Genomic DNA, 21,992 nt, shown 5'->3' with positions numbered 1-21,992 from the left:
CAAAAGCTGAGGGCAAAGGTTAGGCCTCTCTTTGAGCTAGGCCATATTCTTTACTACACAAGAGTCGAGACAAATCTGAGCAGAGAGGAAGTGCTACATTATGTGGTAGGTGGATGGGGGCTTAGAGTGAGCTTGGATGACCAAGCAGATATTTGAAGAGCAATAGAAACAACGTGGCATATTCCTAAGCAAGAAAACATTTAAGGAGGACAGATAAATGTCTTTTAAAATGCAAAGGTCCAGTGTGTGCAAAAGGATTATTCTTACCCTGGGGGCCCCTAGAAAACAGAATGAGCCCCCATGGGTTAGAAATGTAAAGAAGATTTAAGTTCAATATAAGAAAGAGCTTTCTAATAACTGAGTCTATGCAAAAATATTACACAGGCTGCCTTGGGAGTTGGTGAGTTCTCAGTCATTAAAAATATTCTGGCAGAAAGCAACTCACCTGTTACGGTGGCAGTTCTTTTAATAGGAAATGCAATGACCCCTAAGAAGCCTTTTGACTCTAATACTCTGTGGTTTAAAAAATATTTTTCTAGGGCCAGCCTGGTGGCATAGTGATTAAGTTCATGCACCCCACTTCAGCAGCCCAGGGTTTGCAGGTTCGGATCTTGGGTGCAGACCTACACGCCACTCAACAAGCCATGCTGTGGAGGTATCCCACCTACAAAATAGAGAAAGATTGGCACAGACGTTAGCTCAGGGCCACTCTTCCTTAAGCAAAAGGGGGAAGATTGGCCACAGGTGTTAGCTCAGAGCCAACCTTCCTCAGCAAAAAAAAAAAAAGAAAAGAAAAAAAGACGAATTAAAAATATATATATTTTTTTCATTCTCAATTAAGCATTTTTTATTGAGGTATAATCGACATATAACTTTATACTAGTTTCAGGTGTACAACATCATGATTCGATATTTGTATATGTTGGCGAAATGATCACCACAGTAAGTCTAGTTAACATCTATCACCATCACAGTTTCAAAATGCTTTTCTCTCTTGTGTGAGAACTTTTAAGATCTACTCTCTTAGAAACTTTCAAATATGCACGAGAGTATTGTTAACTATGGTCACCATGCTGTCCATTGCACCCACAGGACTTATTCTATAACTGGAAGTTTTACCTACTTTTCAACCTTGACTAAGAATTGTATCCTAGAATCAGTGGACTTTCTATATTGTGATTCGTATTAGATGAATTACCTTTGAAATGTCGTATGTCCTACCTGGGTGCTACAGTCTTCAGAGGCATATACATTTCCCCGAGCAGAACTTAGCTTTAGAATATCTAGAGTGATTCAGATTCTACTAATTCTGAGTAGTCAACAGCCTTGCTCTAGCTAAGAAGGAATGAGCTGTTAAGCAAATGAATAATGTAAAAAATGGCTTCATGGAACACATTTAATTTGTATAAGTGAATCCGTGTTTTATAACCACTTGAGTCATTGCAAGTGTGTCTTGTTAAATGAAATCCAAGCAGAGTAGTTAGGATTTTAACTTGAAATCTTCTGTTGGCTATAAATTCAAGTTACATCATATAGTTCTCGTAAAATGTTCCATTGAGACTATTCACAGTTTACAGCTGGTGTTTCTCGTGAAGGAGGATAAATTAATGTGAATTTTATCTTATTCAGATAAATGAAACACTGATATCCAGGATCAAATGGATTCATGCAGTCCAGATTTCCTTAGGCTGCATCTTCCTGTGTGTTCAGTGGTAAACGATTAAAGTCATAACTCAGATTTCATTGGCCCCAACCCATACCTTCCACTCAAAACCTCTGGCTTGTGTAAACTGTCTTCCCATCCAGATACTATGCGAGGTCCCTCCGGGAGCTCTCATGAATGCCCATCACGGGCCTCGTCCTGCTGAGGACAACTACCGCTTGCCTAGAATAGCAGGCCCATGCTGGCCACCATCTCTTTTCTCCTGCATCTCACGGGGCACTGCCACCAGAGTTCTAGAGCCACCATGGTGCCAGCCCTAGATGCCAGGATGGCGTGGGGAAGAATGCATCTCTCCTGCATATTACCCTGCGTCAGAGGCATCCTAACATGGTGCTCCTTGTGCCTCAGGGTTCCACGGGGTTTAATAAAGAGCTCTATGAGAGCACAATTAGATTAACCTTGTCTACTCATAGTGGTTAGCTTCAGGCTCTCCACCAACAGGTGGTCTTACGTTAAGCAAGGCATGAACTCATACCAGGTGGCATATTGTTGGATCACAAAGGCCGGTTCTTCAGCTGGGAGTGGTGGTTCCTTGCAGGATCCTCTTCTAAGCTCTCCCCTGATAAGAGCGCTCATCACCTCCCACACTGCTAACACGTATGCTGGACACAGGGCACTCTTTTTGCCAATGCCTTATTATACAAGCCAGAGCCACTCTCACTGGGAGACCTGAGAACTGTGTTTCTCTGTCGAGCTTGCCATATGAGGCACTCTCCTTCCCAGCATCCCATGGAAGAGACCTGCCTCCGCCATCTGTGGTACAAATGGAGTAATATCTGAACTGAGCAGCAAGCACTTTCATGTAGCTCCTTTTACAAATGCCATTAGAATAGCTTGGCCTGTGGCAAGTTTTTGGTACTTCTCTAGTACCAGAAACCAAGTAACTCATGCCCTAAAATGTTGGCCTCCTTGAGGGGTACTTTGCTGAGAAAAGACCACTCCTGCATCTCAAATGGCTTCCCCAGGGGGAAGGCATATAAAGTCTTCTCCCAAGGGTATGACATCCAAGAAGCAATCACGAACAGGGGATCATCAAGTCCCTTACAAATAAATAAACTCAAGGGAAATGATTTTCTCCGCTGTGGACGTATGTATTTCATTCTGTCCCAACTCAACAGTGTCACAAATAAAGGCACTTTCTTGGGACCTGGAAGACAGACAGAGGCACAAGAATTGCTGTCACCCAGTGGGACTGGTGACTCAATTTGTCCTCTACACAAATGTCTTTCTAATGAGGGATAAACAGCTGCACAAATGCTGCCCACCTTGGCGAGAAGCATTGAACCTTGGATGCTGCTGTCTCAGAACCCTGGTCCCTGATATCTTGGGCTGACCTCAGGATGTCGCTGGTGACCCTTCAGTCAACAGTAGAAAAGGATCTTCGCAAACCGCTAGGATGCGAATAGGACAGTGGGAGAGATGGTGTAGGGTACCAGTGGAGTAGCCAAAAACTAGGCCAAGTTCATGATTTTATTCTTTCTCTTGTCTTCTTTTCTTTTGCGTTCCTTCTCCCTTTTCACTCTCCTCTCTCCTCCTGGTGTTCAGTGGTGGATGCAGGGGCCTGGGGCTTGGGGGCTAGGGCAGGGAGCTCAGAACCCTTGGTGCTGGCTTGATACCTGGCAACTCCTGCCCAGCATCACAGGCTCTCTGTTTGGGGCCATACAACATACTTTGGCATTTACAGGTACAGTGGGTAGAAGATAGGATAATTTCTGAATGCAATGTAGTTCCAGGGTGACATCCTTAAGAATGTAAGGTATACCAATATTTTGTTGGCATTTAAATATTAGTTGTTATCTCTCTCTGAATAGCTGACACCTATAAGAATTCTGTATGTGTGGTTTGAATACTGATGGTGTATTACTTAAAAGAAGAAACACACAGTGTCTCCCTTTGCTAGAAAACAGCATTCCTGTGTGCGTGCTGGGGTTGGCGCATGTGTGTGCACGTTGATGATTTATATGTCTGCTTTGGTTCTTGCTGCCCACGGGAATCTTTCTCTTGTAAATTATTCTGGAGCTTAATCAGTTTTCTGGATTAACTAAGCTCCTTTCTTTCAACATTTTCTTAATAATTGACATAAATGAAGCGGTGCAGCCTCATCTTGCTTTTTTCGTGCCCTTATTGTGTTTGTATTGAAGGCAGCACATTTTTGCAAGTAGAGCCATGCCCATTATAATTGGACATCCACAGCTCTCTCCCCAGAAGCAGGACTTGGAAGAAGGGCCGCCCCTGCTGCTGTAGTTGGGTTGCCCATTCAGAGCTCATCACTTTCTTCTCCTTCAGAAGAACATGGTCAGCAGATGCCCTTCTTTCTGCCACCAGAGTTCTTCACCTCCTTTCTGGGAGAAGAAGCATATTTCACACTGGTCATGAAAGGAATGGCCTTTTTCTTGTGCCAATACCTGGCCAACATGAGAGTGTGACTTTGGACATCTTATTTCATCAGCAGCCCTGTACCAACTTACCGGTGGGGAGAGTTTCCTCTTCTGAGGGTGGATTCCAGACTGTCCTTTCAGAAAGGAATTCAGAGTTTCATTGGGTGTTTGGGGGTCCCCAAGCAAATAAAGTGTTCTTTGTACCTCCTCGGACACCTTCCATGTAGGAAAATTGCAGCCATGGAGACAGAGCCATACTGTGACTTTCGCGGTCTGGGTGTTCTCTAGCAGTCAGGACGTTATGGTGACAGTGGGGACACCCCTCAGCCTCGGGGGGGGTCTTTCCTGATCATGTGCTGTTTTAGATTTGTTCTTCTGTCATTACCTTCAACAAATGGTGTCACAATGTGTGTTTACAGGTGTGTCTCCTTCACTGGCTCCTTGAGCCCGGTCTAGTCCATCTTTCCCGCACTTTCTCAGCACCCACGGGGGCCTGACTTAGGGTCAGTGCTCACAAATGCTTCTTGAACGAGCTGTAGCAGACACGAATGAGTTAATGAGGTGAATGAGTGTGAACTGCCTTGCAGCCCTTTGGAAGGACAGGCTCTGCTTCTGCATGAACTAGGAAATGATCTGGGCAGTTGCCCATAGCTGTTCCTGGTGCTCGAGTGATTTCTAAAGCCCAGCATTTGTCCCTCTGCCTGTTTCCATGGTACTGACTTTAGCTCTCTCTCCATGAAACATCTGAACGGAGAGAGAGACAACACAGGCAACAAGCATCCAATCAGAAAGAGATCACTGTATAGGAAGGAAATTAAGACACACCTTCATGCTCTGGTTGGTGGTTCTTTGGCACTGTGTCTGATATGAGACCACATGGTGTCATTACTCTGGAGCACGGGTCAACAAACTTCTTCTGTAAAGGACCAGATAGGAAATATTTGTGGCTTTGCAGGTCATATGGGCTCTGTCACAACTACTCAGCTCCACTGTTGTGGTACAAAAGCAACCAGAGACAATACGTTAACAAATAGATGTGGCTGTGTTCCAATAAAACTTTATTAACAAAAACAGGCAGTGGGCCGGATTTGGCCTGTGGGCCCTAGTTTGTCAGCCCCTGTTCGAAAGTACTAATTGGTCTTTCATGTTCTTTTAAAATTATTATTAACTAAAATTTGTTCATTATCCTGTTCTTTTTGTGTTCTCCTGTTATGTCTAATAAAAAGCTGACTTGCTTAAAAAGCAAGACATTTTTCCAAAAACCGCTTTAAAAGATGTGTGTGGTTGGGGTGGGAGAGAGGTGAATATGTGTGGATAAAACATGGCTACTATAAGGTAGATGGTAGATGGTAGAATGAGGAAATTCTACCATCTGTGGCAACATGGATGGACCTTCAGGGCATTATGCTGTCAAATAAGTCAGACGAGAAAGACAAATACTGTATGATCTCACTTATATGTGGAATCTAAAACAAACAAACAAACTCATAGAAAAGGAGATCAGCCTGTGGTTACCAGAGGCAGAGGGTTGGGGGAGGGGACTGGAGGAAGGGGGTCAAAAGGTAGGAACTTCTAGTTATAAGATAGGGAAGTCCTGGGATGTAACGTACAGCATGGTGACTGTAGTTAACACTGTTGTATGTTATATAGGAAAGTTGTTAAGAGAGTAGATCCTAAGAGTTCTCATCACAAGGAGAGATTGTTTTCTTTTTTCTTTCTTTTCTTTTCATTGTATCTATTTGAGAAGATGGATGTTAGCTGAACCTATTGTGGTAATCATTTCACAATATATGTAAACCAAGCCATCAAGCTGTGTGCCTTAAAATTATACAGTGATGTGTCGATTATTTTTTAGTAAAACTGGAAAAAACACAAAACAAAACATGGCTACTTGAAAGGGTGGCACGGTCCTCCCCCAGACCCCAGTCAGCTCTGCTCTGTCACCAGCCCCTCCTGCTCCTGCCCAAGCTGTCCAGCCCCACCCACATAGCCCCGGAGCTTCTAAATCCCTGGCCAGCCTGGCCGTGGGGCTCGGGTGGCCGGCAGCTCTGCACCTGGCTCTTCTCTTCAGTCTTGACGCAGAGGTGCGGACTGAGTTTGCGCTGACCGCTGCCCTCGCATCTCTTTGAACTTTTCTATTTTCCCACCAAAGCCACAGTTAAAGTGCAGTTTGCAGCCCTCAGGACCCTGCCCTTCTTTCACCTTCCCTCCCCAACCTCAGTGTCTTTGTTCTGAGTTAAAGGATCATCATGAGGTGGAAAAAAACAAAGCCACCAATTTTCTCTCCCATAAGGATGTGTTCTGGAGTCTAGAAAGGCCCATGCGAAAGAGTCTTGCTAGCAGTTTTACTGGCTTTCCATAAGGAGAGCTAAAATGCTGGTTGCCAAGCAACACACATGCCCTGGCTTCTTCCAACAATGTGGACTTAAAAAGAAATTTGTCCTCTTATTGACTCATGAATGGGGAATCATGTGGAAATACACAGGGCAAACAGTTTGATGTAGCTATGTTATATCCGTTTTTTCTGTCTTCACTATTTTTCTCCTTATAGGGACTTCCATGGGGTCACATGGAGACATAAGTGGGGTGCGCCTTCAGCAGAGTGCACTTGATTAACAAGCCTTCCCATTAAGAACTTCATAGTACAGTCAATCCTCATCGTCTGCAGATTCCATATTTTGTGAATTGGCCTACTCGCTGAAATTTATTTGTAACCCCCCAAATCAAAACCCATGGCGCTTTCACTGACGTTCGTCATTCACAGACATGCGCAGTAGCGAAAACTTGGAGTGGCCCAATGCACATGTTCCCAGCTGAAGCTGAACAGGACCATGCTCTCCCTTCTTGTTTCACGTCTCTTCCTGTAAACGAGTGTCCTTTTTACAGTCTATTTAGTGCCGCATTTTTTGCATTTGTATGCTTTTTGTTGGTGATTTCACTGTTTAAAATTTAGCTCCCCAAGCATAGCGCTGAAGTGCCGTCTGGTGTTCCTTCCTGCAAGAAGGCTGGATATGCCTTATGGAGGAAATGTGTGTTAGATGAGCTCCCTTCAGGCGTGAATATAGTGCTGTTGGCGTGAGTTCAATGTTAATGAATCAACAATATGATACATCCAGAAAAAGGAGGAAGAAATTCACTGATCTATACATCAAGCTGCCCTGGAGAGGGCTAATGTAATGTCTAAAATGCATGATGAAGCCAGGGACAAGTGGCTATATTTGTGGATTCACGAGATGACTGATTAAAAAAAAAAAAAGCGTAGTGGACAGTATTGTGAAGCTGAGAGCCAAAGAATTGATGGTCATGTTATCCAGGGTCAGGAGAAGGTTAAACCCTCCTAAGCTAGTATTTTATTATAACGAAATAGTGCATATAATTCTCATTTGTAAGAAAAATATATTAAATAAGGTGTCTTTAAACTGAAACACACATGAAACAAGGTTATATATTGATCAACTGACGAAACGTTGTGACCAGAAGCCCTCAGGAACCTAACCCTCTATTTCCCCTGGGGACAGTGGCTCAGTATTCACTAATTCAGTGTTCGTGGAGATTTAATAGAACGTAACCACCACAAATAATAAGAAGTGACTGTGTGTGATCTCAGCTTAACCCTAGTGGCATCTATCTTCCACTTCCCATGTGGAAGACAAAGCCCAAGACTCATCCAGGTGCACTGTCTCCACTAAGATCGTCTGCCAGGAATGGGACTTGACTTCCCGTGTGGTTGCCAGCTCTAGTGGTATCTGGGACATCCCTGCTGGATACATTTTGAACGGAGTTAAATGTTTACAGCCAGGCCTCGCTCCTCTTCCATGGCCCCCACCTTTCTGTCTTAGTTTGGGCTGCTGTGACAAAACATCACAGACCGGGGGGCTTAAACAACAGACATCGATTTCTCACGTTCTGCAGTCCAGGAAGTCCAGGATCAAGGCGCTGGCAGATTCTGTGTCTGGGGAGGACCTACTTCCTGGTCCGCAGACGCCATCTTGCTGATATAAACTCACATGGGGGGAGGGGCGAGGGAGCTCTCTGGGGTCCCTTTCATAAGGGCTCCACCCCCATGACCCAATCACCTCCCAAAGGCCCCACCCCCTGATATCATCACATTGGACGTTAGGTTTTGACATGAATTTGGGAAAGACATAGACATCCGGTCCATACCACTCTCCTTCCATCACTTCTATCACTGATTGTTTTGCTGGAAGAAAAACCCTGAAATATTTTTAAATTGCCCTGGAACCGAGCCATGGTGGGCCCGGCGTCCCTGAACTGACACCTTAATTGGTCCCAGATGGAAAGGAAAAACAATTGGTCTCACACCACCGCCTTTGCTCCCTGAAGGGCTGATACAGGTCACGTGTGAAATGGTTTCCCCCTTTCCATGGTCTCTTCTCTGCTGACAGCAGCCTGGGTCTCACACCACATCTGCCGAGCTGGACGGTCCCCCTCCAGGGAGCTCTGCAGGGGGTGGCTGACTGACAGCCTGGTGGGGACACCGACGTGAGGACAGACCCTCTCACCTGGTGTTATAAACACAACACAGAGATGGGAGCATGGGGCACAGGAAACAAAGCAGCTACCTCAGCCGCCAGGATCAGGGCCGGCTCCAGAGACGCAGTGACATTTGGCAGGAGTTGAGAGGACACATGCTGATGGTGACGTCAGCAGAGCCTCTTAAAAGCAAGGCAGGAAGAATGTTGGGACAAGTACGGGAATGGAAAAACATGAGCCATTCCTCCAGGTCAGCTTTTAAAGAGTCTAGAAACACAGTCTGTAAACTCCTGGGCCTCCTTATCACCACTCAGGGTGCTGACCCCTCACAGCACCTGCAGAGTCCCCAGAGGAGGTCTTTCTAGAAAGTGCTGCTTTCTGTTGCTGAGTGAGTGTGTGGGCGTATGCCTGTGGTTCTGCACTTATAATCAGGAATATGAATACCTTCATTACTAGTGTGCAAATGTGAGAGTTAACAGACAACGGCAATGAAGTGGTTGCAACTCTTTTGCAAAAGAAACTTTGCATGTATTACAAACACCTAGATCTTCAGTACAGGCTCATGGCTCAGAACTACAGAAACGCGCAGGGAAGGGCCATGTGGCAGATTGCATGTTGAATCACCCGTCACAAAGCCACGCTCTTGATCCCTTCCTCTCGTTTCTATTCCCAGGTCTCGTTATGTGCAGTGTCACATGCACACACACAGACACACAGGAATACCCCATCACAGCCAGGACGGCAGTGCCAAGGGAGGTGTTTTGCATGAATTCCATCCTTGGGGTTAGAAGCACTTGCTCAGCTGCCAACTACAAATAGCCCTGTGCTAGAAAATGATGTTAATTAGTATGCCATTAAAAAAAAAAAAAGGAAAAAAAACCCGCACCGCCCACAACGAAAAAGCCCTGTAGAGGCCCGAAGTCCCACCCTGACAGCCCCAGCGAAGCACGGCCTGCTAATGCAGCCCTAATTCACTTTGTTGGCAGAGAAAGCAAGCTCACCATGCTGCTGCGGGAGTCCCTGGGGAATGTGAACTGTCGCACCACCATGATCGCTCACATCTCGGCCGCGGCCGGGAGCTACGCAGAGACCCTGTCCACCATCCAGATCGCCTCGAGAGTCTTGAGGATGAAGAAAAAGAAAACAAAGGTAAGGAGCTCGCAGGGGGCGCGCTGGATGAAGGAGCTTTCGGAGGCTTGCCCTGGACCTGAAGCCGAAAGAGCTGAATCAGTATTTCTAATGCCCAGCACCAGGGGCGTGGTTGAGGGTGGCTGCCAACATGTGGCTCCGTGTCCACCTCGGGGCAGGAAGACCTTTGGGCCAATAGAGAAGAACAGCACTTCTCCTCCCCACAGCTGATGCTGTCCCCACTCATCCAGCCTGGACCCCTCACAGGGAACGCCTGGTCCACTCTAGATAGTTCAAATGATTGCTTCTTTGAGATGGAAAATTTTAGAGGGACAGGAATATTCAGTTTCTCTCATCTGCTTTGGTCCTATGTAGATCAGGACCCTGTCCTTCAACTGGTTGACCCCAAAGAGGGTTGTTAACCCCTTGCTCATGTGGTCCTACTTCCCTGCATTTCCAGGAAGCATTTTCAGGCTGCTGGGTTTGCCATGTTAATTCAATGGTTTCTGATTGATGCCAACAGTCTGCTAGAAACCACTGGGCTTGTTTTCTCACACAGAGGCAAAGCCAGGAGGTGGTAGGTGACAAGAATATTTGAGAAATTAATCTGTGATTGTGGTCACTCTGATCTAGGGCCAGCTGGTGATGCGTGGGGCTTTTGTTCCCCTCCTTTTTGCATCTGTTGAAAACAGGTCTTTCCAACCAGTGCTTCTGTGCCCAAGGTGTCACACATGGCTTGGGCGTGCCACACTGGTGACCCCTCAGCCCTTAGGAAGTCAGACGGGGCCTGGGCTGGTCACCTCCTTTCATGGGCAGCCTCTGTTTCCCCAGTGTGTCATATAGGGGTTATCCTTCACCTGTGAGGCCAGGATGTGGAAAGCTGGGGTGCACTGGCCTGCCACACCCCAGGCGGAGGCCCGTATGCAGGGCGGCCTGGAGAGCCTGTATCAAGTCAGCAGCTGTCCGGCTATTGGGCTGGCTGGGAGGGCAGTCTTGGAAGAGCCACCCACACTAACTGTTCTCCTCTCACTCCCAGTACACGTCAAGCTCCTCCGGGGGAGAGAGCTCCTGTGAAGAAGGCAGAATGCGCAGGCCCACCCAGCTGAGACCCTTCCACGCCAGGGCTGCAGGGGACTCGGACTTCCCGATCCCTCACCTGCCCAGCGACCCCGACTACTCCTCCAGCAGCGAGCAGTCCTGCGACACGGTCATCTACATTGGGCCGAATGGCACGGCCCTCTCCGACAAGGAGCTCACCGACAACGAGGGGCCCCCAGACTTTGTCCCTATCGTGCCGGCCCTGCAGAAGACCAGGGGCGACAGCCGGCCCACAGAGGCCGGAGAGGCTGCAGCCAGCAAATCAGAGAGGGACTGCTTGAAATGCAACACGTTTGCTGAGCTGCAGGAGAGGCTGGATTGCATCGACGGCAGTGAAGAGCCGAGTAAGTTTCCTTTCGAAGAGCTGCCTGCCCAGTTTGGGGCAGAGCAGGCAAGCAAGTGTCCCCCATTAAGCCAAGCAGCTGGGGCGAGCCTGTTCTGTGAGTCTGATAAGGAAGATAATGGGTCAGACGGCCAGCTGCCCGATAGGGAAGGCACTGACCCCCCGGCCTCCAAGATGCAGAGGAATCACTCACCTGTCCCTGTTGCAGTGCTCACCAACAGCCCCGCCCCTGCCTCGCCCAGGAGCATCCCGGGCAGCAGTGGCCAGCACAGTTCCTCCCAGCTGGTGCAGAGCCCCAGCCTCCAGAGCAGCCGAGAAAGCCTGAACTCCTGTGGCTTTGTGGAAGGCAAGCCCAGGCCGATGGGCTCCCCCCGGCTGGGCATCGCCAGCCTGTCCAAGACCTCAGAGTACAAGCCGGCCAGCTCTCCTTCACAGAGATGCAAAGTGTACACTCAAAAGGGTGTCCTGCCTTCTCCCGCCCCGCTGCCAACCTCGAGCAAGGATTCCGGCATGGCGTCTAGCGAGTCCCTGCTGCAGCCTGAGGTTCGGACACCCCCGGTTGGAATGAGCCCCCAGGTTCTGAAGAAATCCATGTCTGCTGGGAGTGAAGGGTTCCCCGAAACCCCCATCGATGACGAGCATCAGGCAGCAACTTCTCCAGATACCAAGAAGGAGATAGTGAGCACCACGATGGTGACAGTGCAGCAGCCCCTGGAGCTGAACGGTGAGGACGAGCTGGTGTTCACGCTGGTGGAGGAGTTGACCATCAGTGGGGTCCTGGACAGTGGCCGCCCCACCAGCATCATCAGCTTCAACAGCGACTGCTCCGTGCAGGCCTTGGCCTCAGGCTCCCGGCCCGTCAGCATCATCGGAAGTGTCAGCGAGGACCTGGAATGCTACTCCAGCGTGGCTCCTGTCTCTGAAGTCAGCATCACACAGTTCTTGCCCCTCCCGAAGCTGAGCCTGGACGAGAAGGGCCGGGAGGCAGGGAGCAGGCGTTCCTCCATCAGCTCCTGGCTGAGCGAGATGAGCACGGGCAGTGACGGTGAGCAGTCGTGCCACAGTTTCATAGCGCAGACGTGTTTTGGGCACGGGGAAGCAATGGCAGATCCTCCAGCCTCGGAGTTTGTCAGCAGCATCCAGAACACCGCTGTGGTGTGCCGAGAGAAGCCCAAGGCCAGCCCCGACAATTTGCTCATCTTGTCTGAAATGGGGGAAGACACGTTCAACAAAGCAACCCCCATCAAAGGCTGCAAGATATCCACACTGGGCAAGGCCATGGTCACCATCTCCAATACGGCAAATCTGAGCAGCTGTGAAGGGTACATCCCCATGAAGACCAACATCACAGTTTACCCCTGCATTGCCATGAGCCCCCGGAACGTCCAAGAGCCTGAGACACCCCTTGCTGCTGTCAGCTCAGTCACCAAAGCAGCCCAGTCCCAGGAGAGCAGGGAACCCAATGCAAAGAAAGAGATGACATTTGAGGACCCCTGGCTTAAACGAGAAGAGGAGGTAAAAAAGGAGAATGCTCATCCCAGCGAAGAAGGGCTTAGGCTTGAGACTGCGACGGGCCCTCCAAAGTCTGAGGCCAGAGCAGAGCGGCAACAGGACAGGACGGACAGCCCCGGCGACAGGCCGAGCGGCAGCAGCGGTGAGGTGTCTGCCTCGCCCGTGACCGACAACTTCAGGAGGGTTGTGGATGGCTGTGAGATGGCCCTGCCCAGTTTGGCTGCCCAAAGCCCGGTGCATCCCAACAAAAGCCTGAAGTCAAGCAGCCTTCCTAGGGCTTTTCAGAAAGCCAGCAGACAGGAGGAGCTGGACAGCCTCTTCTACCACTGTGCCGCGGAGACCAACGGGATTGGCACAGCTTCCGGCACCCAGCCCTCCAAGGCCACCCTGGAGAGAAAGGTGGCGTCACCCAAGCATTGTGTCCTGGCTCGACCCAAAGGGACACCCCCTCTGCCCCCTGTCCGAAAGTCCAGCTTGGACCAGAAGAACCGGGCCAGCCCCCAGCACAGTGCCTGCAGCAGCACCACCAGCAGCCCCCTGAACCAGCCAGCACCCTTCTTGGCCAGCTTCCCGGATGAGCCCAGCGGCAAAATGAAGGACGCCAGCAGCAGCAGCAAGCTCTTCAGCGCCAAACTGGAGCAGCTGGCCAGCAGGACCAACTCTCTCGGCAGGACAACAGTCAGCCACTACGAATGCCTCTCACTGGAGAGGGCCGAGAGCCTGTCCTCCATGAGCTCTCGGATGCACGCGGGCAAGGACAGCACCATGCCCCGCGCGGGGCGCAGCCCGGGCCGCAGCGCTGGGGCCTCGCCCACCACCCCGGGCCCCAGCGCGGCTGCGGGGGCCTCGCCCAAGGCCAGCCAGTCCAAGATCTCGGCCGTGAGCAAGCTGCTCCTGGCCAGTCCCAAAGCGCGCAGCCTGGCCACCTCCACCACCAAGACCCTCAGCTTCTCCACCAAGTCCCTGCCGCAGGCGGTGGGCCAGAGCGCCAGCCTGCCGCCGAGCGGGAAGCACATGTCCTGGTCCACGCAGTCGCTCAGCAGGAGCCGTGGCTCGGGCCTGGCCGCCAAGCTGCCGCTGCGCGCCGTCAACGGGCGCATCTCGGAGCTGCTGCAGGGCGGCGCGGGCCGGGGCTCCCCGCTGCGCGCTGGGCCCGAGGCCGAGGAGCGTGCGGGGCCTGGCGACGACAAGCCGGCCGCCGCGCCCCTGCTGCCGTCGCCCTACAGCAAGGTGACCCCGCCGCGGAAGCCCCACCGCTGCAGCAGCGGCCACGGCAGCGACAACAGCAGCGTGCTGAGCGGGGAGCTCCCGCCGGCCATGGGGAAGACAGCGCTCTTCTACCACAGCGGCGGCAGCAGCGGCTACGAGAGCATGATGAGGGACAGCGAGGCCACCGGCAGCGCGTCCTCCGCCCAGGACTCCATGAGCGAGAACAGCAGCTCGCTCAGCGGCAGGTGCCGGAGCCTCAAGACCCCGAAGAAACGCTCCAACGCAGGTGGGCACCCGGGCGCGGGGGCACGGGGGGCAGAGGGCAGGGCGAGTCACCCGAACCCCCTGCTGCCCTGTCGTGTGCGGATCGTGGGGGGCCTCCAGGCCGCGTGGACTTGACACCCGGTGTCGCCTTCCCCCAAGTCTGTCGCCCTGCAGGTCTCAGCTGGGACATAGCCACGGTGGGTTTCACAGTAAAAAAGTGACCTACTGTTTGGGCATCATTGCGTCTTAAGGCTGTGAATGCCCCTCGGTCCTCAGCACAGAGAAAAGGCGGAGCGCTGGGGGCCACCAGGAGCACCGGCTCCACACTCCAGCTGTGGGGGTGAAGCTGCAGGGTCCTCCCGTTGTTTCCCCTCACCCCACGCTGGGAGGCCTGGGTTTATGTGCTCAAGGACCAAGGACACTGCTGCTTAGGGCCACTGAGGGATCTGGTCAGGGTAGACACCCTCCCGGCCTAGTGGCCGCAGAAGCCCAAATGCGGGAGTGGTGGCCCCCAAGACCATGGCAGCCTCTCTGACTCATTGAAAGTGCAGTGGGAGAGGCCCTTCCTCCACCCCAAACACACTCACGCACAGTCACTATGCACACCCACCATGGGGCCTGAAATGTGCCCAGCCCCCATACACATCCAGACACACGCAATGCACCAGCACAGCACACGCACACCAGGGTGCCCGAAATGCATGTTTTTTGAGGAAGTCTTTGCCATCTCCAGGAATCTCCTATCCAAATACTCAGGAGCAACTAATGTGAAACTCCCACTGCCTCGTTAATTGGAGTTTTGGGTGACATGTGACAGTAAGTAATGATGGGCAAGGAGAAGAGAACCTGGTCAGAGCTGGTGGCACTGGGAGGTGAAAGGTCAGTGAGAGACGGACAGAGAGACAGAAAGCAAAAGGAATGAGGGACAACTTAAGCTACTTGAGAATTTTGCTGATTCATCTTTGCTTTTAAATGGCTTCCAAAGAAATTACGCCGCCTCCTTCTTTAGCAGAGGACTCATTTGTAAGGAAGCAGTCTTATGCAGAGCCCACGTGCAGCTCTGCAACTGGTCGAAGTGAGGTTGGCATGGGTCCTGCCTTCCTTGCCTGTCCTTTGCTGTCCTGTGTTCCTTCTGTGGAAGCCGAGGTTCTCCGAGAGCTCTCAGGAGCCATTGCCGTATTGGTGCCACCAGCATATACTGAATGGGAAGATGGGGTGAGGCCCAGAAGTGGGGCCTCCACCTTCCTGCAGCTGCTCCAGCAACTGCCACAGGCTTTTCCTCTCAACCACTGGGTTGCTTTTTCCTGTTCTCCCACCACAGGCCAGCACAAGCTCTGGAACATTCCAACCAAATGTAAGGGCTGTGGTCAATGCCTCAATCAAGGAAACCAACCTCAAGAGACTATGCAATCATGTCATAATTCTAGACAGTGATCTCATGTCATCATTCTAGACAGTGATGTCATGTCATAATTCTAACTTATGATGTAGATTGTCCCATCGCCCACCCATCACAGATCACGGAACCTTATGAGGACGTTACACTCTGAGCACATTCAGGAGTCATCCTGGCTGTCAGAACCTTGACGTCTTTATTTCCCAGGTGGTGCGTACTTCAGGCTTTGACCCACTTTGACGATGCTCCACTCCAGGCCCTCGGCCCTCAGAGTCTCAGCAGCAGACTTGGGAGCAGAACCCCATAGAAGACAAGTGGAGAAAGAAAAAGCACTCAGTATAACACGACAGCTGCTGTGTCCTATTTTCAGGGTCACGGACATTAAAATGTATTGATGTTAGTTATTAAAAATAACAAGAAAGTTTATCTAAGCCAGAAAAAAATTTTTTGCAGAAAAAAAAATCTGCTGGCCTTCCCAGTCCTTGGTTGATAAACCTTATTAATCCAGGCTATCCAGTGTTAGTCGTCAAAGTCCAGATGGTTGTGTGGCACTCGCCATGTGCTCCCGTGGATTTGAGTGTCATGGAGCTTTCACATGCTCTAATTTAGCGCCTTCAGTCTACCAATCCATTTTCTTCTTTCAATCTCTTTTACTCTTTCTTTAAGACTCGGGTTTTCGGTTTGGCTGTTACACTGGAGTAAAGAAGAAGAAAAACCAAGCGAAGTAACAGCTGGGAGAGTGGCCAGCAGGCTCTGCACGTGCCCTCGCTTGGTGCTGCCTCCTGTCATAAATGCTGTCCTCTGAGGGGCCCTGGTCATGTTGAGCTTTTGGAGGAAAACGGCGTAAAATCGATGCACGAGGCTGGGTGCCAGCGAAGGGATTTAGTAGAGAGCCGAGGGCGCTGGACCTCGGTGAGCAGCTGCCGGCTATCCGGGGCTCTGTAACGGAGATGGCAGTGGAGATGCGCTCCGTTCAGGTTAGGTGACCTTGTCTCGCTTATTTATGATTAGTATTAAGGGAAATGCTGGCTGTCAGGCACGATCAGCATAAATCAGAAGCAGCTTCTTTAAGAGAAGCCATAAAACTCCTCAAAGGAAACTGCTTGATGGCTGGATTTTACAACTACTAGAGGTGTTTGAACCACAGAGGAGACGGGCAGTTATCTTTTATCAGAAATGGTTTCGAATTTGGAAAATTTAAATGCTTTGATTATCTCCTCAGTAAAAATGAACTAGAAATACATGGAGAAATATATTACTGGGAAGATAACCTAAGCTCTCTGAGCGCTTTGTGGTGGATGTAGCTATAGAAACAACCAAACATCATGACGGTCCACTTTCCAGTCCCATCCTGGAGATCCATGTTGGCGGAGAGTGCACGGAATGGGGCTGGTTCTGTTGGCCACAGCGTGGTGCAGGGAGAAGACTGAGCTAGAAAGCAGGAGACTTGAAGTCTTAGGCTGTGTGACCTTTAGGGAGTAACTGTCCTCTCTGGGCTTCAATTTTCTCACATAAAAGCAAACTGCGGGACTTGTAGAGAACCACTATGGTTTCTCCAACGCTCACATTGTATGGGACGATGCAAATAATATCAAGAATATAGGTGGCAATATGACTTCCTTTCCATTAGACCACCCATGGTCAGTGGGATTTATTTTCAGCTGTTAAGTACTGATCAAGCCTCTCTGGGCTGTTAGAGCTTGGTGGCATGGAAGTGTCAAGTGTGGTGGGGGAGGGGCAGGCAGCATAGAAGACAAGGCCACTGTAAGAAGTCTGTGATCTAACTGGAGAGAAAGGACTAAAAGTGTGGAACAGAGATCAGTGATCTGAGGCGCTCTGCCGAGTCCAAGTGGTGTAGGGAGCACCTAGACGAAGGGAGGGTTCGGAGCAACAGAAGAAGGCTGCCTGGAACCTGGGGGTTGAGCTGGGCCTTGAAGGATGCTCAGGCAGAGGCTGGAGGGCGTTGTAGGCTGAGGCAGTAATGGGAGCGCAAGTGTGGGACGGCAAGAGTAAGATTAACTCAACAAGGGGGATATTCGTTTTTTTTAAAAATGTATTACTTTTTAAAAATTGTATTGAGGTATAATTGACATTATATTCAAGTGTATGACATAATGATTTGATATTTGTATATATTATGGGATATTTTTAATGACAGATGGAAAAATGTAAGCCCAGATCAAATTATACCTTGAATATCTGGCAACTATATAAGAATTGTTGTAGTTGGCAATGGAGAGTCATCATAGGTTCTTGACCGGGAGTGTCATAAGGAGAAGTTGTGTGTTCTCTTTATCGATGGATTTTCATTGATCCAGACACAGTTCCTTGCCTGCCCCTCTGCGGTCAGTGACAGGAACTTGTATATACTCATTAGCCATGAATTAGAGTGATGACAACCAGCCCGGGTGGAGAGCACATGTCTGTCCCAGCCAGAGGGCATTAAATTGCTAAGAGGATGTAAATCGGGGATAGGCAGTTTATGCTGTGGCTGCATCAGCCTGGCCCCGCCCCGAGCCCCAGTCCTCACACCGACAGCTCTCTCACGTCACAAATCACTTGTCATGTGACCTCTCCCCGGAGACTCTATCTTCTTCCTCAATCCCAGACATGCCACACACCTGGTGTGTTACCCCCTTGGCTTCTTTCTCTCTCTTTCCTTCTCTCGGACTGGCTGGGGAAATCTGAAAGTTAGATCAGCACATTGCTCTGAATGAGTTGGTTCCCGCTGCAGCAGGCCCGGGTGAAGTGTGACCCCACATCCAGAAAGCCTAGGAAAGAGGGAGGGTCTTTGAAGAGAAGCCAACCCAGGGAACATGTCGGTTCTGGGACGTACCCAGTGTTTGACCTGCCTGGACATGAGTTCCTGCAAGGCCTGTTCTGCACTTGACTCTGCTGGGTACCCACCACAGAGCCAGGGCAGGTTACCATGAATGAATTGGACAGGACTGATGGATTCGTTGGTTGGCTGGTTGGTTAGCTTGTTGGCTGGTTGGTTGGCTGGCAGGGTGGTCCTACAAATTAGCCCAGAGTTCTTTTCTATGTACTTCTTATATCTCGCCCTGCTGGTGATGGGGCTGTCAATGTTGAGCCCATCTTCCATTTCCCTTGCCACTCTAAGCATGCAACACCGTGCCTGCCCTTCTCTGGGTGCTAAGTAAACGTTACTAACTGATGGGGTAGCAGGTTCAGTTCGAAGAGCTGCTGCACAAAAATCGCAACTAGTTACTCCTCACAAGGATCTGAGAGCACCACGATTTGCTCTGCCCACTCTCTGCTGTTCATTTCATTCTCAGGTGATCTCATTTTGTTTTAATGAATTCAAGTAACACGGTGGGCACTGGCTTAACGAAAACAGGAGGAAGGCAAGCAGCTTGCTGGCAGATGTAAAATTTCCAGAGTGTTCCTAAGGGACTCCACCTAGAGACAGATGAGAAAGGGTTTTTTGACTGTACAGTTGGCAAAAAAAAATAGAAACATAATCAACTCCCTAAGACACCAAGGAAGCCCCTTAGAGGAGGGAGTATGTGCCTAGGAATCCCAGAGCGTGGGACGGGCCCCGCTCTGCCTCGAGGAGAGCTCTGTGGCCCTGGGGCAGCTGCCCATCTCACCTCCAGCTTGGGATGAGTTCACTCTTCAGTTAACTCTCCAGCAGGCCGTACAGCCAGCGTCCTCATTCGTCCAGGAGGCCATGGAGCTGCTCTTGTTGGTCAGTAAAATCACACCCATTGCCACGTTCCCTCCCTCCCTCCTCACCTCTGATGTCTATGGTTCTCTTCAACATAAGCTCTTGATGCTTTTGACCCTTGTCTTCCCAGCACCCATGCTTTGAGTCAGAATGAGGACGGAGGGAAAGCTAATGATGGTGGGTTCTTAGGGGCAGGAGTTTGGGAATGGACAGAAGCACATTCCCTGAGGGATGTTGTGAGTCCTCAGCACTCAGAACCCCATGTTTTCCGACATTTGACCTAAGAAGCAGCATCTTCAGACTCAGCGTAGGCTCTTCTGTCTGGACTCAGTGATGTTAAAACAGAAGGTTCAGCGTCAGCTTCTCACTGGGGCTGTCAGTGCTGCAGAGGATGGAGTGAGACGGGCTAGGCCGGGTCCATGGCCCCTCTTAATGCGCACAGCTGGTGGCCCAGCCTGGACTGGGGAGGGGAGAAAGTGGGCTCAGCCTCTGTTGAGGGGGAGAGGCCTGGTTGGAATTTTCCTTAAAATACCAGGGTTGAGTTTTTCAGGTCAAATCTAGGCCATTTCGTTGCAGCAAAACTCTGTTGGCAGTTACCAGCTTAGTGGTTTTTAACACACTTGACTTCTCTGTGCCCAGACGGAGTGCTAGGCTGATGGGCAGGGAGTGATGGAGGAGGAATCCTGACCCCCTGACATTAGGAGGAGGCTGGTTCAGGATGTGTGATCCCAAAGCAGACAGGCCGCATCCAACGGGGCCCCATGGCAGCATCGCCCAGCCGATGCGCTTCCCCCACGGCTCCCTTCCAGCCGATGCTGTCCTGGCCTTCCAGCAACCTGGAAGGAAGTGTCACTGCAGAGACTGGCTCAGCAGAAAGCTGGAAGCACGTGCTTGAGAGGTGGAGATGGCGGAGCCTGCAGAAAAACTAGGAAATCATATCACGTGGGGACCCAGACCCAGGCCCGGTGGTCAGTCCTCTCCCACGCACTTCGTCACCACCATTGCTTCCTGTGCCCTTTTGAGCAATCGGAGGGCACCGTCTCTGCCTCTGAATCTTCCTCCACAGCATTAAACTCCACTCCTCCAGTCTGATCCCAGTCCCCCGCCCCAGCCCTCACCTTTTCCCACCATACCCTAAATAAGGCTCACGGTGTGCTTCTGGCGAGAGTAGGCACAAGAACTGGATGATATCAGTTCATCCATGGAACTGATTTACTGGTAACCAAACTCAGAACTCTCAGGAGATCCACGATACCCGTTCACTAGCAGGCGGGAGAAGCCGGCCTGGCCCCTAGACGACATCTCAGTCGATTAGGTGCTCGCTTCCCCCCGACAGAGATGACATGGTGAGGAAGTTGAGGAGGCTGCTAGATAGCATGGAAGGAAGGCAACGGGGCTTAGGTAGCCTTTGGAGTATTTCTGTTAAACTGTTGTAGCCCAGTGTCATATTCTCCAGTCGGGCTTGTTTCCTTTTCTCTCTCCCTGATCAGGGTGATGGCTATGCCATCTCAGATGAGGCCCTGGAGTGGGTTTTGGAGGCAGAGAGAGAGTGGCCCTTGTTCCAGATATTCTCCCATCTGATCACATCCCATCTGTGGTAACCAGACTCCAAGGTGGCCCCCAATGGTCCCTGCCTCCTAGTATCCACACCCTTGTAGAGTTCCCTCCCATACAGCGCCAGGGTTGGTCTCTGTGTCCAGTAGAATAAGGCAGAAGTGATGGTGTGTCACTTTCAATATTAGGTTACAAAAGTCACTGTAGCTTCTATTTGGGGTGTCCTCTCTCACTCAGGGGAGCCAGCTGCCATGCCATAAATAGCCCTGAGGAGAGGCCCATGGGGAAATGACCTGAAGCGTCCTGCCAACAGCCATGTGAGTTAGCTTAGAATTGGGTGCTCCAGCCCCAGTCAAGCCTTCAGATGATGGCAGCCCCATCTGACAGCTTGACTGCAGCTCAGGGCAGACCCTGAACCAGAAGCCCCCAGCTAAGCTACTCCCAGATTCCCAACCCACAGGAATGTGTGAGAGAATCAACATTTTTTGTTTGGCTGCTAGGTGTGGGGGCAATCTGTTGCACAATAGATAACCAATCCATCACCCATCCCATGACCCTCCTCCGTTCCTCCCCTATTTCTCATGCAAGCAGAGCCCCAGAAGATTCATCTCAGAGATGCCTGAACATGTGCGCCCAGTGGGGCTCAAACACGGAGATGCCCGTTACGTTACTGACTGCACTTTTAGAGGGTTGCTTCCTGACCTGTCCTTGGGGTCAGAGGACGTGAAGGGGAGGGCCAGTCACCCTCTCTAGGGTCTGAGTACACATTATCCACCTGAGAGAAAAGGACATAACAGGAGCCACCTCACAAGTGTTTGTAGCCAAGAAGAATGAGGGCTGCCTGGCGGCCAAGGCCCCAGCTTCACCCGAGAGATGCGCAGACTCTCTCTGCTTCCCGCACCCCCTTTGCCAGCCAGAGAGCTGAACACACTCTCTGATGCTCGCCGTCACTTGGCCTGCCTAGAAGCTCTGTAGCAACCCCATCTGACAGAGGCTGGAGCTGTGCCCACAAAGCCAGGGCAGTTTGCTCAGAGTCGGCTAGCTTGATCAGACCGATTTAAGACAAAACAAAACTGTTGGCTGTTTCATTTCTATTGGAAATGTCTTGGACGCTAAAGAGACAGACATTTACTTTGCTCCAGTGGTCGATGTTTCCTGGTTTCATGATTCACTCTGTGTGTGTGTGTGTGTGTGTGTGTGTGTGC

The 21,992-nt window shown here is 50.7% G+C and overlaps 1 protein-coding gene across 4 annotated transcripts in view; it reads left to right on the top strand.

The window, feature by feature from the left end:
• The window catches only part of KIF26B (kinesin family member 26B), a 436,898-nt gene that overhangs the window by 407,102 nt on the left and 7,804 nt on the right, over positions 1–21,992 (top strand). For all 4 annotated transcript variants that reach the window (XM_044762759.2, XM_070501708.1, XM_070501707.1 and 1 more), the window contains 2 exons: positions 9,582–9,744; positions 10,760–14,171. In XM_044762759.2, the coding sequence (XP_044618694.1) occupies positions 9,582–9,744; positions 10,760–14,171 (3,575 nt within the window). The remainder of the gene's footprint in view (positions 1–9,581; positions 9,745–10,759; positions 14,172–21,992) is intronic.

Source organism: Equus asinus, chromosome 30, assembly GCF_041296235.1.
Source record: "Equus asinus isolate D_3611 breed Donkey chromosome 30, EquAss-T2T_v2, whole genome shotgun sequence".
Lineage (NCBI taxonomy): Eukaryota > Metazoa > Chordata > Mammalia > Perissodactyla > Equidae > Equus > Equus asinus.
This window is presented reverse-complemented; position numbering and strand designations above follow the sequence as displayed.